This window comes from Schistocerca nitens, chromosome 3 (assembly GCF_023898315.1).
Source record: "Schistocerca nitens isolate TAMUIC-IGC-003100 chromosome 3, iqSchNite1.1, whole genome shotgun sequence".
Classification (NCBI taxonomy): Eukaryota; Metazoa; Arthropoda; class Insecta; order Orthoptera; family Acrididae; genus Schistocerca; species Schistocerca nitens.
Genome location: NC_064616.1, coordinates 665488312 through 665508722, shown reverse-complemented (window position 1 = coordinate 665508722; position 20411 = coordinate 665488312). Strand labels below are relative to the sequence as shown.

General features: G+C 39.6%; 1 protein-coding gene across 2 annotated transcripts in view; it reads right to left on the bottom strand.

The window, feature by feature from the left end:
- Positions 1-20411, bottom strand: part of LOC126248627 (sorting nexin-7-like) — a 144933-nt gene that overhangs the window by 62244 nt on the left and 62278 nt on the right. For both annotated transcript variants that reach the window (XM_049949798.1, XM_049949797.1), the window contains exons 6-7: positions 2839-2999; positions 2634-2759 (exon numbers count right to left, since the gene is read on the bottom strand). In XM_049949798.1, coding sequence (XP_049805755.1) covers positions 2634-2759; positions 2839-2999 — 287 coding nt within the window. The remainder of the gene's footprint in view (positions 1-2633; positions 2760-2838; positions 3000-20411) is intronic.

Sequence of the window (20411 nt, the reverse complement as noted above, 5' to 3'; positions counted from 1 at the left end):
CGGTCTACTCTGAAGTGCGACGGAAAACGTGAACCGTGTTACTACATAAACATCTACCAATGAGTGGCAATCTGTAAACCAGGCAACCACCAAGAATGCCATAGCACGACATAAATGGGACCAAGAGAATATGAACAACTATTTAAAAAAAATAAAAGTGTAATGTGGTCCAATGCATCTCAAAGCACTGAGACTGATTAGCTGCCGAAGTTCAACATGGCTGTATCTATATAGAGCTCTGCACAACAAAAAGGAAGGACTATTAGAGTTTGAAGACATTTCAATGATGTTGTCGTTAGAACAGATCACACGCGTGAACTGAGGATAAAAATGGGACGCAATTGGTCATTTCCTCATCACAGGAACCATCCCAGCATTCACTCCAATCAATTTAGGGAAATCATGAAAAATCTAAATCAGGATGGCTACGCAGAGATTTGAACCCCTCTCCTCCTGAATCAGAGTCCAGTGCCTCAACTACTCCACCCCATTGCTTGATCTCTCTCAACACTCTGATTATTAATGATGGTGCTCCCATTAGCTAAGCCAGCCTTCTAGCAATTTCGAAGAGGTATTTTTCATAATATCCCTGCATAAAAACTTTCCTGTAGTTCAAGGTACTGTGCAGATCTGTTATCCAATGTCCCTGTTGTGTAAAACTTCATACACAACAGCAAGAAGAGGTGGGCTACAGAGTGGTGCACGGACTGTCATCATGGGAAAGCCAGACAGGAGCAGAAATGATTAGCGACCAAGTTCGCAGAGTAAACAGAAGATTTACTTAACTTGTATTTCTCCAAGCATATGACGACTCATTACAAATACTGCAGCAAGGAATAACATCCAGCTCTCAATATCAACAATGATTAGGCTCTCTGAACTAAAGCACAAACATCGGTCTCCGAGCCATGACTGGACATAGTGTCATGTAGTGCAGATGCTCCAAGCGCGAGTGGGTTTCACCTGCTACCAGCCATCCTATAATGCAGCGGCAAAGAGTGCTTGTGGTGCCAAGCTGCCGGAGATGTGGCTCAGCGGGCGCGCTCCATTGGGTCCACCAGATTCTGCGTGACCACTATCAGCGTCTGACGGAAACTTATAATTACATTGCCAACTTTGATGCCCATGGGGTGGTATCAATACCACAGTCCCCAACAACGTATTTTGCATTAGAGTCAAATTCTATAATCTTTCAGTGAAGTCCAACACATCAGCTGTTTTTGACTCCTCTGGATGTAAAAAAAGTAAAAGCTTTTCAATAGTTTCACCTTCTCCATTAACAACTGCACTCAGCCAAGCAACCTGTGTCCTGAATCATCACCATGAAGCTACTTTGCTGTCAGTTTCCGAAGACCTGCCTTTGATGACAATAATGTCTGGAGATCCATTAAAGCCAATCACAGTTTCAGTGAATTGCTCATGGGAAGCTGAAACATTTTTGAACATCACATCTATTTATATCACTTTAGCATGTTTTTGAGGCTTTACAGGAAAAATACACTTGTGGTGCTGACTGGTTTCCAGAAAACTTTATGACCCTAAACTAAAACCCTGACACTTCTCCCAAATTCCCTGAGGTGTTCACCATTATGCATGAAGTAAAAGTTAAGGATACCTGTGTTGTACTACAGATATAGTAATCATTATCCTTCATCATAACTTCCTCACAGTTTCCTTGTATCTCACAGCCACTACTGTTTGTCATTTATGGAAAATTATGACAAAAGAATAAAGAAACATTTTGGATGACTATCATACAGCACCTGTGATAATATTGCAGAGAAGGTGGGTAGTCTGCACCATGTTAGGCAGCATATTACATTCTTGTCTATACAGTGGTACAATCAGACACTGTGCCAATTTAGACTGATAGTTATGTTCAAATTCAATCTGCAAAAGATGCTGATAATATCAAACACCACACATGACCTGCCCAGTGACCCAACTAATACTGTCAAGCACTTGTCTCATATCTAACAGATAGTCTGGTGCAAATTTCCAGAACAATTGACAATAGAATTAAGGACTGCTCTTTCCAATGGTGTAGTAGTCTTTTAAATAAATTATGAGTTTCAAATATCCCTTTTGTAAAACTGCAGCTGTAGTGCAATTACATTCATTCCAGTGTTTCCATTAGGATAAACACCTGAATCCATGAATATTTAAATAAATTATTTTTAACAGACACTGCTGTTCTTCCGTTCAGCAAGAAACTCTTCCAGATGAAACATGCTGATCCATACATCTGCTGTCACCTGTTCACTTCAGCAACTGAAGCTGTCAATGTAATGACTGTTTAACATGATTTTCTCCCATATTGTTCATATTTTGTTGAAAAACATTTCATCACAAATAACAGCTCTCTTTTACTGTTTATATACACACAAAAGCAAGTAGGATACTGCAATTCATTTCTTCAAATTTATTTATTTGCGAAATCATACTGAATTTTTTAAAAACCCAGAGAGGACTAGTACATATATTTCAGTCGATGAACAGAGTCAGGTAACATGTTTCTAATGCAATTTGAAGATACTGTTTTGAAATGAAGAGTAATCTTACTAACATTAACCGATTAGTTAACTTTTAATACTTACAGTTAATTATGGATTAATTAGGTGGGATTTTGTTACCTGTTCCTTTTCTGCTCTTTTTTTCTTAAGTTCATCCACTGCCAACTCATACTCTATTTCAAAGGCATCTCGGCGTTGCAGGGCTTCTTTCACTGCTTGAATGTATAGCAGATACTCCTTCAGTGGCTAAAAATATAAAAAGTAATGAAAAACAAAAAATACTTTTTGAAGATACTATTAATAATGTAAAAAAACGATTGTTTACCTGAACAAAGCTCGGGTTAGCAGCAGCAAGAACATTATGCAGGGAACGAGAATTATGTTCAACCGCACTTGCTAAAGCAAGCAATAGTGGACTAAGTTCTGGCTCAGATGCAGACCACAAGGTAAATATAGGGTGCATCTGGTGCATCTCATATAAATATTCTGGAAAATTATAAATTCAAGTGAGAATTAAAGAAAGAATAATATTTTTGAGGTTCACATCTCATAATAGCATATTTGCAAAATGTGGCTCATTACCACAAATACATTAATTTTTCAGAAGATTTTTAGATTGGCTAATCTTGATTGACAAAAAATAATTCACAATTGTAACTAGTCACAATACTCTAATTCTCTGAAACAATGAGATCTTAATACTGCTATACTATGACAAGATGAAAAGTTCCAAGCACAGCATGAAGCATCACACATTTCATTCAAATGGCTAAACTATGATATTATGAAATCATAAAATTCTGTTTTTGGGCAGTGAAAACAGAAATTCATTGAAAGTTGATGAAGCGTTATAAGGAATTTGCCCTCCTTCATTTTCGAAAGATAATAAATGGTCAGCTGACTTCAATACAGTCATACAACACACACACACACACACACACACACACACACACACACACACACACACACAAAGGTGGACTGCAGTGCCAGGTCACTGGCGTTAGATGGGTCAATGTAGCCATGCGTGTGTGCACCTGCACATGTTATTACTTTGCAAAGCTGAGTTACATTTTCAGTATTTTCATGTGCCTGCCAACAGATCAGTGCAAACTATATGGCAAGTTGTTACCTGTACCACTAGCACTATTTGCTTCCCTGTTGCAGGATTACAAGCAACGTTGTGAGCAGATGATGGTGACGACTTTTTGGGCAACAGTGTAAGGATGTATACAGTGTGACATGTGGAAGTTTTGGTCAGTCCAGGAAGCCTGTATGGATAGCTCAAGTAATTAAGGCAGCCTTTCACATTAAGGTCCGAAACCCAGGTTCAAGACCCGGTCCAGCACAAATTTTCACACGTCAGTAATGGGTAGGAGATCTTCACCTTGCACAGACTGCAAGGTGAAGATCTTCCTGGTCTTGACTCATGAGCCGTGGGAACAACTTGGCAGCAACATGCTGCATTCCAAGATGCTGTGTCAGCATTTCATGATAGGACCCAACTGAAATGTTACATTCTTCTACAATCTCTCTGACAGTCAGTCTTCGATTGGCACACACAATTTCATTGATGTTCCTGACAACATCTCTGATAGACGTTGAAAGGTGTCCTGAACGAGGGTCATCTTTAACTTCTGTCTGGCCATTTTTAAACTGTGTGAACCATTTGTAACACTGAGTAAGGCTTAGTTACTCATCACCATAGGCTTCCTGCATCATTTGGTGTGTGGGGGGGGGGGGGGGGGGGGGGGGGGGGGCGCGCCTGCGCGCCCGCACTCAGTACTGCTCTGAATGATAACTAACAGACATACAACAATGAAACTTCCGGCAGTTACACATTAAACACAGGGTTGTGCAGGGATGCCAACTGCATTTCGCTCGACCACACCACTGGCACGAAATTATGAATGTTCTGGAATTTTTTGAACAGACCCCGTGCTTAAGATGCCTCCATTGCAAAAGGAAAGAAAAAAAAAAAAAAAGAAATCCTCTTCCTTTCAACCAATGCTTCTGCACACGATGTTCCAGCACAAAGGTAACAGAGACGAAGTTATTGGAACATCTACATCAGATATGGCACCTGCTGTCTTCCCAGTAATCTAACAGTTACAGATTTGTTTCTGGAATTGTTTTGGGTCAAATTTAGGCGTTACGGAAACTGGTATTTTGAAGACCTCTCGGACTTTCACTTTGAAGATAAAATCCACTCCCTAGAAAAAGCTGTACATGTCACCTAGACCTAATAAACCAAACCACACAAAAAATTTGAAAGTTAACTTCATTAACTGAACGTGGTGGTAGAGGGTGGAAGGGGACAAGGTATTCCATTGTCACAATGAGAAATCACCACCTTCCTCTCACACCCAATTTATTTTTGTCTGGGTGCATCAGCAATATGGGAAGAAGAAATAAAATATCAGAACTATGCAAATTATATTAACAATACTATCAAAATTTTAAAGTCACATCTTTTAAAAGTCAGTTTTTTTACAGCAGTAGATAGTAATGAACATGCTTAACATTTGTGCAGATAGCGGCTTGAACTTACGACACTTTAGGATTATTCCAGGATAAAAATAACCAACTTTATAAGAGAATATTCATTCTTCTGGATAAAGCAAAACTGATAGAAAAAACGCAGAACTCAATTTAACTAGATTATACTGCTCAACCCTTGAAATTAATAATCATGTTATACAACTACATTATCATCATTAATATGCACTACCTGATCACAGCTAATCGGACATCCTTATATAATGTGGAATTGACCACTGGATGTCACCAGTATAAAAGGAAATGAGGGTACTGTGTTGTCAGTATAGAAGAAGTAACAGCAGACTGGGTCAGTTAGGAGAGCTTAGTGACTTCAAATGAGGACTAGTCATTAGACGTCACCTTAGTAGCAAATCCATCAGGGACATTTCAACAATTCTAAATCTGTCCAAATTGACTGTTTCTAATGTGACTGAAGAGGAAATGCAAAGGAACAACTACAGCTAAACAAAGACCAGGAAGACCTCATTTACTGATGGACAGGGACCGTTGAGCATTGTGGAGTGTGGTTGTAAAATATCGCTGGAGTTTTGAATTGCTGCTAGCAATCCAGCTAGCACAGTGACTGTACCTAGGAAGTTCTGAAGAATGGGGGTACAATGGTCTAGTACACATTTCTGTAGTCAAGGCTATGCAAAGCTGGTGGTGGTATGAAGAGCTACTCCACTGGACAGTGGACGACTGAAAACAAGTCATTTGGAGTAATGCACCACACTATACCCTGTGGCAATCCGATGAAAGGGTTTGGATTTGGAAAATGCCTTGAACATTACCTGCTTTCATAAGTAATGGCAATAAGTGGAATAGTATGAAGGAGGTGGTGTTACAGTATACGGGTGTTTTTCATGGTGCCCTGATTTTGCTTAAGAAAATGCTAAATGCAGGATATGAACACATTTTGCAGCATTGTGTATGGTAGAGGAACAGCCTGGAAATGATGATTGTTTCAGCATGACAATACACCCTATCATAAAACAGCTTCTTTAGGACAATACTCTGTGGGAAATAACATCCCTAAAGTGGACAAAAACATTCCTGAAGTGGACTGACCTGCCTAGTCTTGATATGAACATATGAAACAGTTTTGGGATGAATTAGACTGTTTAATCTGGTCCAGACAGAGTCCTACATCATTACCTTGCCTAGTTTTCTCTCTTTAAGAACTGGCTGCCATTCCTCTACAGACATTCAGATATCTCACTAGAAGTGTTCTCAGGTGTACGTACACACACACACACACACACACACACACACACACACACACACACACACACACACAAATTAGGTCATCAACAACATACAGCAAGAATCACCACCAACAGTAATGAATATTTTTTTTTCATTGCTAATACTTTTTATTCTGAGAGAGATTTTCAGATTTTGTTCTGAGAGAGATTACTTTACAAGCAAGTAATTGGAATTTGAACATCCACGAGTACAGGAAGTACCAAAGTGCATTCCAAAAGTTATCTTTAAGAACTTGCAGCACAATGATCCATTGCTTAAATGTAGCTAGAAGGATGTTTAAGTATTCAATGATTTGATGGTTTCATAACTGGTAACTCAAACACAATCATCAAGGAAATCAATCTATCAAATCAATAATGAGAACCCACAAAAAATTATTATGAAATGATACAACACCCACAGAAGCCACAATAAATAATGAAATCATGTTTATTTCTGAATGTATACACACTTACAAGTTGCATATTGCCTGCAAGCATGTATGTTTCTCAGCATGAAACAACTGCTGTCAGTTTTCCTAGAGAGCATAAGGGTGTCTACATAGTTGTGAGCAATGTGGTCCAAATAATGCTCAGGCAAGGTTCACCGTTTCATTTTTTATTTTTCCCCAAGGGACTGTTAAGGACATTGCTCACAAATGTATATGTACCTGTAAGTGTTTTACTCCTGTACTTCACACTACACTGAAGAACCATATGGGAACACAAAATTCAATTCCTGAGTTAAGTTATTCAAATAATTTGTGCAAAGCTGTTTCCTCTGCGAGGAAGGCAGACTAATGTACAACATCTCACTGACAATGAAGTCTTACAGACTCAGCAAATGCTCAAACTAGAGAAAGATACGACAAGAAATCAGTCTTTTCAAAGAAACCATCCCAGAATTCCCATTGAGCTATTTCTGGGAACCATAATGAATGAACACATGGTACTTATTCAGGAAAATACCGAAGTTCTCAAGTTCGAGAAACAGAACCCACTTTCTCTCCTAATGCCAGGATAATGTTCCGAAATCAAATTTCACAACAGGGAAATGACGAGAACTGTTTTGTAGACAGAGGCTGGGGCCTCTCTTTCGTAATATTCTGCATAATACTGGGGCTTGTTTTATTTCAATTTTCCTCTTTCCATCTACTGGATCCCATTTTCCTTGTTAAATATATCTCAAAATTTTCTTAAGGAGAATTCTACCAAATTTTCAGTAAAGTTTTTTCATTGTGAGTTTACAGTAGTGTAACATAGTACACATCTAATGCTTTTGGTTATCTTATTCACATAAGCAATATCATGTTCAGAATGTGACAGGTGCTTTCAGTAAATGGGCTCAGATCTTTATGTCTGATTAATTTGAGGTATAAGTACAGGGTTGTTCTATAAGTACAGGATTATGATGGACTCATTTTCAAAACTTTGTATTTATTCAAGTACAAATCCAAAATGAACAAATTTTATACCAATGAAAAGATGAGGTTTCAAATTTTTTTTCATAATGTTTGATATCAATTTAATAAATTTAATAATTTGTATTGAATTAGTTTTTAATGATTATTTAATAATTATAAATGTGATAAATGTTAGAAAAGTTCAATGTGCCCACTGTTGGCTGCACAGCAAACATTGTCGCGATAGCCAAATTCGTCATACACACGCAAAAGCGTATCTGCTGTTACTGAGTGCACAGCAGCAGTGATCCAGTTGTGCAGATTGTTCAGAGTGGTTGGCAGAGGTGGGATATAAACAGTTTAATTCACATAGCCCTATAAGAAATAGTCTCAGAGTGTGAGATTAGGAGATCTTGGTCACCGGAAGTGCAGAGCCAGGTCCTGAAGTCCCCTCAACCGATCCAGTGCTGAGGAAGGGAGTCATTCAAAAAGCCTCATACATCACAGAGCCAATGGAGCAGAGTTCCAGCCTGTTGGAAAATGAAGTGGGAATCTTCCATGGCTTGAGGGAACAGCCATTGTTCCAACATGTCCAGGCACGTGATTCCCGTTTGTTATTTCCACAAAGAAAAATGGTCCATAAACCTTTGTATGAGTTATGACACAGAACACATTGATCTTCGGTGAGCCTCTTTTGTGTTGCAATAGAGAATGTGGGCTTTCCAAACCCCATAAGTGAACATTGTGTCTGTTAACTTTTCCACTAAGGTGGAACATCGATATATTGCTAAAAATTACACGCTATAGAAATGCGTCATCCTCCATCTTTGCTAGCACATAACCACAAAATGCGAGACTCTTATCTTTGTCATTGGGGTCGAGAACCTGCAAAAGTTGTAATCGGTAGGGCTTGTACAGCAAACGCGGTCTCAGAATGTTCCATACAGTTGGTTGGGGTATTCCAAGTTCTCAACTGGCTCTATTGGTAGACTTAGTGGGACTGTGCACAAAACTTTCTTGAATGCATTGGACATCATCCTCTGATACACGCGATTGCCTGTGCTTCTTCCTTTTCACACACTCACAGTCTGTTTAAATTGCTTAAATCAATGGCTAATACTTTTGCGAGTTGTTGAACACCGAATTTGGTATGAAATGCCCCCTGCACTGCAATTTGCGACTCACTTTTCGCAAACTCAATAACACAGAAAACCTTGTGCTCCACAGTCGCCATCTCTCACACAACTTGACAGTAAAACGGAATGACGGCCCTATTGCCACACAAACTCAACCAGCCACTTCTGAAACCATCATTGCCCGCCCACCGCCGCCCGCCAAAAACTTTTAAACTTCCTCTTTTCAACTCATATAAATCTTGTTAATTTTGGATTTGTACTTGAATACATATGAATTTTTGAAAATGAGTCCATCGTTTAGAATAACCCTGATAATAAGTACACACATTTCTTGTGTGTATGTTTACCTTGTCTTTATATCATACACTGTTTCATGATGTTTTGTTCTGTATCTGAGTCATTTCAGCACTGCAAATGTTATACGAGTGATAATTTTAGTATTGACTTTGGGGAGGGGGGGGGGGGGGTGTATCTAACTGCAGCCATAATATGTGGTAATGGTGTTATTCTTTTTCTACCTGCACACACTTCAATGTGACATCTTCCCCACTAACAGATTGCTTCAATGATACCATGGTTCTGGAAGTCTGCATTTTGACTGTTCTCTCTCATCTGTGGAAAGAAGAAGTCACTGTGCGCCATTGCAGGAAAACATGACAGGTTGAAGCGAAATCTGATAGCCCAAACAAGCAGCATGTGTTACTGTGTGTTCTATTCAGAGTGAGCTGAGGTGGTGATGTGGAGCAAAAGAAGCCCTTTGGCAGCTTCACACAACACTTAGTCCTGTAATCTCATCCAGAGATTTCTGTAGTATGCTCCTGTGACAGCATGCCTCTTGCAGGCATTATCTATTTGAACCAAAACATAGCAGTCCCAGAGTACACTCAGCACCACCCTGACTGGTGATAGTTGTATCTTCACGTTTACTGGTAGTGGTGGTGGTGAACCATATATTTATCCCGTGCAGTTTGCTTCTGTGTCTTGGGATCATAATCTTACATCTAGCACTTGTTCATGGTCATTAGGTGGCTTTAGAAGCAGTCTGACATGGCTGCAACATTTCAGATGCTGTCTCAGCATGCTTTTTGAATGGGTGTGGACAGTATTGAACGCACCTGGCTGCAACCTCCGCCGTGTTCAAAATGTTTTGCACGATGTTGAAAACTCATCCACAACTAATTTTCATTTTCATTTTATTTTCTTAATGTCAATACACTGGTCTTCAAGCATCACGGCCCTCATTTGTCTTGTGATTCCTGGTTCTTCACAGAGAAATAGTCTGCTACGTCGTTATTCATCATTCAGTCTCGTTTGACCGCACTGAAAGTGTCTATGTCACCTAACCACTGTATCCCAAGATGGTGCACTGCTGCTGCACACTTCCATCAATTCTGCATGGACTGTTGCAGCACTGTCCTCCTTCAAATTCAGAAAACAAAATATGATACGATACTCCACTTTATCAATGGGCTGCATCTTTTTATTTTGGCAGTGCATGACAGAATTGTGGTACATAGATTGAATATGTGCCATGACTGCAGACATGTAGATGCAAACCAACAAAAAATTAATTACACAACTTTATTTCTTTGAGGTCATAATTAAACCATCATGAACATCACTTGTTTGACTGATTGTCTCAGTTTCAATTGTCATGTACATCGATCAAGAAGACATATGAAATCTACTTAAAACGGTATCCAATTGATTCCATTCTTGATCAGAGTCAAATGCCACTGTTTGAGATCTCATTATTGATAACATTCTGTGAGACATTTCTAAGTGTAATAAAAGAAGTTATATAACAGAATTAGACATGCAGTGCAGCAATAGCAGAATTATCATAGCTCCTATCTGAACAGGTGAGGTGGTCTGTATTAAACCAAAAGCAACATCATAAGCAGGATCTAGGGGTGGTACAAAAATGAACTGAGTTACTAGGAGACACACCAATCAAGACAGCAAATTTACTTAAAGAACTTCATCTACATACATCAAAGAGAGGAGATTAATCATCTCCTTGAGTGAACAGAGAAACAGTTAAACAAGCAGATGACAAATTTGTCAGATGATAGACTTTAGGACTGGGTGGATATTGATAGCAAAATCTTACAGCTTAATGAAAAGTATGTCCTACATTGATGTATCTAAATAGTGAAAGAGAAAGTTTAAGAGGTGAAAAAGCATACCCAGAAAAAGTAAATCGAAATGGCAATCAGCGACAAAATCAGTATCTTCAACATGCTCCGAGAAGAGAAGCAACCTTTCTAATAGAAAAATTTGATTGAGGAAATCAATGATCATTGAGTATTTTCATGTATGCTGTGAAGCATATCTACAACTCATTTAACTCTGACAGTAACAGAAATGTTAATGCTTATGCTGTGAAGCATATCTACAACTCATTTAACTCTGACAGTAACAGAAATGTTAATGCTAACGAAATCTTGTGAGACTTCACTATCTATTTCAGAATTAATAAAACTGTCCACATGTTGGCTTCAGATGAAGAACCTGAAGCAGCAACAAGGGCATAGTTTGCTGTATCATAATAGCATTTAAGGTTCTGGATAATGAAGTCATCAATAGCCTCAGAAAATGAAGATAATTTTTTTTTTTTAAACCCTGTAAATACGCTGATGGCAAAAAGAAATTGCAGCACCGACGAGGAGTTGTGTGACAAATGAATGTTGGCAGGCATGTTACCACATCTGAAAGAAGATGATTATTCAAATTTCCTGCTAGTCACTTAACAGTGGGATTAGTAGTGCCACTATGACTATGCAAATACACATTTTAAAAGTCATGAGCATTATTTACCTTTGAGATTGGATGTGGTGAGTTGATGTTAGTCAAGAATGCCTTTAAGGTGACAAAGATGCCACTATCAACACCTCACCGACTTTGAACGAGGTTGTGTAATAGGGCTACAAGAAGCTGGATTCCTGACAAGTCTTTCTGCAGTATCGCAGAACCTTCTGTGATACTGCAGAAAGACTTGTCAGGAATGTCACCACTGTAAACGATTGCTGGCAGCAGTGGTCACAAGAATATATAGTCACAAGAATATAGGGCTCCAGACGGTTGCATGGTACTACTGGGAGGAAAGACCATCTGGTTCAGCATATGGCTCTGGTACATCATACTACTTATGCAGCAGCAATTTGAGCATCAGTTGGTACCATAATGACAACGAACTGTTACAAACTGGTTACTTCATGGACAGCTCTGAGCCAGATGCCCTGTAGCATACATTCCACTGACCAGCGCCCTTTGTGAGACTTCAGTTATGTCACCCGAGAACTCATTGGATGGCAGGGTGGAGGTCTTGTGTTTTCTGATCAAAGCTGCTTTTGCCTCGGTGTCAGTGATGGCCATGTGTTGGTCAGGAGGTGGCCAATTGAGGGCCTGCAACCAACCTGTCTTTGTGCTAGACACAATGGACCTACAATTGGAGTTATGGTCTGGGATGTGATTTCATGTGACAGTAGTAGCATTCTTGGGGTTATCCCATGCACCCCGACTGCAAAATTGTACATCAATCTGCTGTGATGCCACTCATGAACAGCATTCCAGTGAGTGTTTTACACCAGCATAACGCTCACCCACATACCACTGATGTAACCCAACATGATTTATAGAGTGTTGACATGTTGCCTTGGCCTGCTCAATCGCCAGGTCAGTCTCCAATCTATCACATATGTGAAATCACGGGTCGACAACTACAGCACCTTCCACAAACAGTAGTGACCAACCAAGTGCAACAGGCATGGAACTCCATCCCACAAACTGACGTCTGGCACCTGCACGACACAGCAAGCAATAGCTTATCTCCCACTTACATTGACCTGCGATCTTGCAGTGTTAATTACTTAAATATTTTACGCAGACAAAAATATTCCCAAAATTTCATTACTCCACACTGATTATTTTTTGGTGTTGTGATTTTTTCCATCAGTTTATTGGAGCCGAAAGTGGAACGGCACATTTTCAACCCTGTCACACCAATTCACCTTTTTGGCTGCTGTATGAATCACAACAGATGATCTTTCTTCAGCGAAGCCTCATCTGCTCTAATGGCTTGCAGATCACACACAATTCAGCCTTTACATTAGACATATCTAGTAGGCAGAAGCTGAAGACTTGATCTGGAAAAAATAGTGGATAGTCAAAGGTGTCTCTCCATTTTGACCTTTCCATAAATACAACATTAAACTATAATGTTCACCTTAAAAAATTATTAACAAAAGATCTAAAACTTGAGTGTGGATTGCTTTATTCTCTAAACTTAGATTTAAAATACTTCTATGCCTCAAAAGAAAGTAGTAGTACATTTGCTTGAGTTTTCTGTAATATATTAATACTCGTCACACACACATCTAAAAGAATTATTTGTAGCAACACAGAAACGCCCAAGACTGATTCAAGAAGATTCTTCCACACATGCACCTTATTATCTGGCACCCCCTTTCCCTTGTACACTTTCACCCTTATCAGTTTTCACTACTAATTGTGATAAACACTGTATACAAATCTTGCACTTAGGTGCCTCAAGCAGCAGCTTTTGTCATTTGTGCCTTAAACTGGCACTTTAAATGCCAAAAGCTGGTTACTGAACAGTCACTCCATGGTTAGATGAGAATTTGTACAGCATACAAGTGCCAGGTTACAAAATAAACTGAAGTGACAGAAGTCATGAGATAACGATATGCATATATACAGATGACAGCAGTACTGTGTACATATGTTTAAAACAACAATGCATTGGCAGAACTGCCATTTGTACTCGGGTACTTCGTGAGAAAAGTTTCCGATGCGATTATGGCCACATAACAAGAATTAACAGACTTTGAATGCAGAATGGTAGTTGGTGCTAGGTGCACGGGATGTTTCATTTCAGAAATCTTAAGTTAATTCAATACTGCGAGATCCACAGGACCAAAGGTGTGCCATTACCTCTCGCCACAGACAATGCAGTGGCCGACAGCCTTCATTTAATAACCTAGAGCAGCAGCGTTTGCATATAGTTGTCAGTGCTAACGGACAAGCAACACTGTGTGAAATAACAGCAGAAATCAATGAGGGACATATGATGAATATATCCACTGTGGCAAAATTTGGCAGTAATGAGCTATGGCAAGTAACAACTGATGCAACTGCCTTTGCTAACAGCATGATTACACATGCAGCACCTCTCCAGGGCTCATAAGCATATCAGATGAACTCTCGACAACTGGTCTGATTTCAGTTGGTAAGAGCTGATGGTAGGGCTCGAGTGTGGTGCAGACCCCAACAAGGTACTGTGAAATTTGTTGGTGGCTCCATAATTGTGTGTGGGTTGAGTTTTCATGGAATGGACTGGGTCCTCTGATCCAACTGAACTGATCACTGACTCAGAATGTTACGTTCAGCTACCCTGAGACCATTTTCAGACACTCATGGACTTTACATTGCCACTGAACAATGGAATTTTTATGGATGACAATGCACCATGTCACCAAACTATGGTTGCTCGTGACTGGTTTCAAGAACTTTCTGGAAAATTTGAGTGGATGGTTTGACCACACAGATCACTGAATGTCAATACCATGAATATTTATGGGATATAAACAAGAGGTAAGTCCGTGAATAAAATCCTGCACTGGCAACTCTTTCGCAATTATGGATGGATATAGAGGCAGCATGGCTCAATATTTTTGCAGGGGACTTCCAGAGTCTTGTTGAGTCCTGCCATGTTGAGTTGCTCCACTAAAGGAGAGCCAACACACAATACTAGGAGGTATTCCATCACTTTTGTCACCTCAGTGTATATTTCGTATATTTGTTGCACCATGAGATGCTGCTGTCTATTGTGAAGTGGCAGCCCAGCAGCCAACCCAATTCCTCCACAGTAAACTGCAGTTAATACCTTCAGCAAAGAAAGGTTCTTAGTGATATCAATACTTCCTGTATCCAGAAGAAAAGTGATGAAGATCAATGCAAGAATAAAGTTGAAATGGAGCTAGGTGCCACACTATGATAGCTACTCAAGAATTTTGGCTCAAGAATGGTATATTAAAACAGCTTCCTTTAATGAGTTGGGAATTGCCCTGTGTCTCACATCAAGTTAGAGTGTTTCCAAGTGGTGTAATTTTGGAAAACATTCCAGCATGACCATCATGGATTTTGCTGAAATTTTGTGTGAACATTCGCACATGTTCCCAACAACTATTGGTAAAGTTTCATAACTAATTCAATAGTTTCACCAATCAACAGTGCACCCATGAGTTTTCAGAAACTTTGAGACTTATCTCTGGCAATATTTTCATGAGAGAAAAAACTAGGCAGTCTTGTACAACTTTTTGCACTCTCTTAAGTGAAATAATAAAACAGATTTCCTGAGAAAATTTCATATGGATAAAAAACTGACACTAAAAAAATGAGAAGTTTAGCTTTTTATATCTCTGGAAGTAATTGTGGGATACACCTGAAACTTTGCACGTAATAACTTACCGCCGGCCGAAGTGGCCGTGCGGTTAAAGGCGCTGCAGTCTGGAGCCGCAAGACCGCTACGGTCGCAGGTTTGAATCCTGCCTCGGGCATGGATGTTTGTGATGTCCTTAGGTTAGTTAGGTTTAACTAGTTCTAAGTTCTAGGGGACTAATGACCTCAGCAGTTGAGTCCCATAGTGCTCAGAGCCATTTTTTTAATAACTTACCCATACAAGGTCTTAGAATACACAATTTCAATCTCCTGTTTTCCAGTAGCTTAGAGTCTGAGGGCAAAGTTGACAATTTCCCTAAAAACACCAAAAATGGCTATTATTGGCCCACTTTTACAAAAAACAAGTCTTCTGAGAACTCTTTTAAACCATTTTCATTAGAAATCTCATGTTCTAAATTACCTAAAAACTAGTTTGTTTTACTGTGTGAGCATTTAAGGCCCTAAAAACAACAAAAATGTGGAGGTGCATTGAAAATGTGCCCATATTCTGCTGGTACTCAAACCTGACATATTTTATTAGTTGTACAATTGTTTTAGAACTCTCTGTGGAAAGTAATATCAAAATGAGGTTGAGTCAGAAAAACTGCACATAAGTAGCTTTTGTTTTTTAGATATATCTACAGCATTCATCTCTTCAAAATTCTTTTTATAAAAAATTATATAGAATAAGGAATCCAATAGAAAGAATAGTTTTCTCTTTTTTGTGGCTATAATAATTTGAGGCAATCACTGTTGGAAACTAATTTTTTGGGTTCTGCCTTATCAAAATTTCTCCCCGCACAATCCCATCAGTGACATCATATGGCTGGCAGTAAAGTTTCCCTCGTAACATTCAACAGCAAATTAATGAAACCTGTAGGAAACTCAAGCAGCTTGAAGTAAACATAAGCTTAGAATCCTAAAAAAAGACCTCTTCTATCTTTGGCCTCACACTTATAGAGAGGCATCATCAGCCTTGGGATCCTCTGTAAAGAAACACGTGTATCAGGCTTGGGAACTTGTGATAAAGAAACCCGACCGTGGCTGCTGTTGCAAAGCTATTTGGTGTGGGCCCTATGGTGATAGGGATGATGGTTTTTCTCATTTTAAAAGGAACCAGCAGTGGTTAAGCCACCATGGACCATAGCAACACATTTGCACAATTTTTCATCAGTACACTAATGTGCCATATAAACTGCAAACTTTGTTAACATGAAGTATGCTACATCCTCAACTGGAATTAAACTAGCATGTCAATAAAATTAAACAGTAAAAAGATATACTAACAATTCTCTATAACACAAAACTATTCCAAAAAATGTCATACAGACTGGTATGAACTTCACCAAAATTTATACAATGTGAAAAACCTGAGGGCCATTTATACAGTGCAACCTGGAATTGTTATGCAACAATTACACTAGCATGGTCTCCACTGTCTTGGTAATGCACAGTTAAATTTTTAAGTTTGCAACCAGTCTGATTTTGTAGGTACAGCATAAAAACAGACAAATGTTTCACGATGAGTGGTCAAAAAAGACACTCCTTTTTGAAGTTTTTTGAGTTACTTGGACTAACTCACTTCCTAGTCCTCAGGACTACTGATATTACCTTTCCCAGAGTACCGAACAGTCGTAGAATTTGGTAAAGTGTGTAAGACTTAATCTAGTTTTTAGGTGGTTTAGAACAAGGTCTTTCTAATGAAAATGGTTTGGAAGAGTTTGCAGATGACACTTTTTTGTGAAAGTGGACCAAAAATACACACTTTTTGCTTTTTCTGGTAAAATCACTAACTTTGCCCTCAATGTGTAACTCATGGAAAGCAGTAGGAGAATGAAGTTTTATTTTCGGAGACCTTGTATTGGTAAGTCACTAAATGCAAAGTTGTGTGTCGATCCCGCAGTTAGTTCCTGAGGATAAAAAGCTGAACTCCACATTTTTCCGAGCGTCTATTTTTTTTTTTTTTTTGCCAACATTGCTTCAAATTATGTATACGAAAACAGTTCAGGAAATCTGTTTTTATTATTTTGCTTAAGACAACACAAAAAGTTGTACAATGTGGCCTAGTTTGGTTTCTTTCAAGAAAATATTGCCGAAGATATTATGTCTCAACTTTGGCAAAAACTTGTGGGTGCTCCATTGATAGCTGCACCACGGGGTCAAACAAATGACTATCTCCATAAGTATTGAATTATTTACCATGAAACTTTAACAATAAGGAACATGTACAAAATGTTTACACAAAATTTCAGCAAAATTCATTATGGTCATGCAGGAACCTCCAGACCACACGGCATGGAATGACTCATTTACTGATAAGCAGAGTCCCATTTCTCTTTACAGCATTAATACAGCATTTTATACCTCTTTCGGAAATAATACTAACTGCTTCCTATACCTATGTTAGGTTAGTAGAACAGGTTATGGTATTCAGGAGCTGCTGTTGTGAGTTCTCCATAATAATTCTGTGCTCCTTAAACAAATGCGTATGTGGTTCTCTTCAATAGGGTGGCTCCAGAACATATGAAGTGTTACCTATAAACCACCAACATTGTAGCAGCAGCTACCTCTCCACCAGACAACAGACTAGTTTTATAGCTTGTTTGAAGACTGTGGAATGGGTGCTTCAGTGGTATGATGAATGATGTTAATTTGATATGCCCAGCCCTGGACACTGTCCTAATGTCCAAGCACAGCAAGTTAGATGTACAGTGCCCAGTTTGCCTTGGTGGGACCTCATCCTGATCCTGATCCTGATCATTTTATTTCAGGCACCATAGTCTGGCGGTTGTATCCAAATTGGGATGTGTTCTGTTAACCACAGATCATCAACCACTTCCCTCTGAGAAATGTGTTCAGGTGCCAGGGTGCAACCAAAAGATCAATGACTGAATGACCCTGTAGCAGCAATGAAGTGTGCTCATGCTCAAAAAACATGTCTTCCAAAACCAAAATGTTATCTGAAACTCACTCTTCAGAGCAGGTGGTTATTGCAAAAAGCCGTACTGCACCATGTGCACTTATGTTACTGCATATGATGAAGGGGAGGGGGCACTCAAACTGTAAGGTCAAGGCAACTTGCCTAGGGGAATCATGTGGAGGCATGTAGTATTTATTATGTATTTTTCTACTTAATACATTCACCATGACAGCAAGTTAATCACCAGCAAATACAGCCATTTCCATTTTGCACTCTCCCCTTTGTCAACACACATTCTTAAATACTGAATGGATAGACACTCCCTACAATGTGATGACTATAGGATATCGCAGTGCCTGTGTTCTTCAGAAGTACGACACATTCACGGTAAGTTGCAAATCTGGGTTCAAATCCTGGTCCGGCACAAGTTTTCACTGTCATTTAATTCTACAGCTGATAGTTGTCCATATTTGCAACTGCAGATACATTTAATGTCATTAAAACATGCTTCCTGCAAGACACCCACAAAGGTCTTCCCTGTGCTGATGGTATCAATTCATCCACATATGACCTGAACCCATGCTTACCTGTATTATGAGAGCCTCTTTAGTGGTGATGATTTTCCTTGCATTTTGTCTTCTATCAAACAGGAAAACTTGTGGAAACCAGTAGTTTACACCATGAGCTTTTTGGTTCCTTCAGGCTGACTAAGTCCAACTTTGCTGTGATCATAATTTAACAGACAGCCCATTTGTGGTGTGACACAATTTTTCCCCAATCTGCTGATTTTATGTACATTTTCTCTTTTTACGTTGAAGGTAAAGGGTTAATGGTTTGAAGCACATTAATTAATTTGCTTTATTCACCTGCTGAAACAGCATGGTGGGGTTGGATATATGAGGCTCATTCAAATGAAACCTGGCTAGTGTGTCTACCTTTGTCTTACACACAAGGTAGCACCCCGTAACAGCAGGTATGGTGGTGCGCATCTATTGGTAGAAAGACTGACGCGTGCATTCCACTTGGTGTTGTATAGTGCCAGTGTGGTTTCACACCGAAGAGAAGGCGGTCACACAAGTTACTGCCCACTACCGAACATGCAGGTGAGTAAGCAGAAACAACAAGGAGTGATTCTATTTTTGGAGGAGGAGGGAGCTGGAGGCCGTAAAATGTATTTATGGATGAAGGCTGTGTATGGTGAGTACAGTCTGAGTCATTCAAGTGTTGTGTAAAGGCACAAACAGTTCCTTGAAGGGCGCGAGTCACTGGAAGACAATGCTCGTCCTGGACAGGCTCATTGTGTCATCACACTAGAAATGGTTGTGGAAGTGAATGCTTTAGTCTAGGACATCCACAGAATCACCATGGACGCGATCCATCGGTTACTGGATATTAGCGTGAGCACCGCCCATAATGCATTAACACTTTAACTTCCCAAAAATGTGTGCGCAGTGGGTTCCCCACTAACTTATTGCCGAACAGCACAATACTCGAATGGCACTGTCTGTGTCATCTGCAACATTATCATGAGGAGGAATATGGCTTTCTGTTGCATATTGTCACAGGTGACGAAACAGTGTCATCAGTCTGAACCGGAAAGCAAGCATCAAAGCATGCAGTGGAAACATGTGACTTCACCACCAACAAAGAAATCAAAGGCCATGCACACCAGTTCTGGTACGGTCATGACATCCTCCTTTTTTGACAAGGGCCCACTGCTTGTCGAGTTCCTAGAAAGAGGAACCACCATCAATTCCCAGCATTATCAAGCCACTTCACAGAACCTTAGATGACCGATCAAATCGAAATGCTGAGGCATGTTGTCCAATGGCATTATCCTCCTATATGATAATGCCTGCCCACTCACACACGGCCAATGCGGTGAAGATAACGCTACAGCAGTTTCGGTGGCAAATGCCGAAACATCCACCATACCGTCTCGACCTTTCACCATGTGACTCATGTGTTTCGACCTCAAACATCGATTCATAACGAACGATGAAGTGTGAGACTGGGTCCTGGCCTGGATCCGACAGCAGCCTACTAGCTTCTTCAAGGATGGAATCTACCAGCTAATGTCACAATGGGATAAATGTGCCAACAGATTTGGTGACTATTTTTGCCTATGTGTACTGTGGTTGGTTGGTTGGTTTGTTTGTGGAGTTGAAGGGAGCAGATTGCAAAGGTCATCGGTC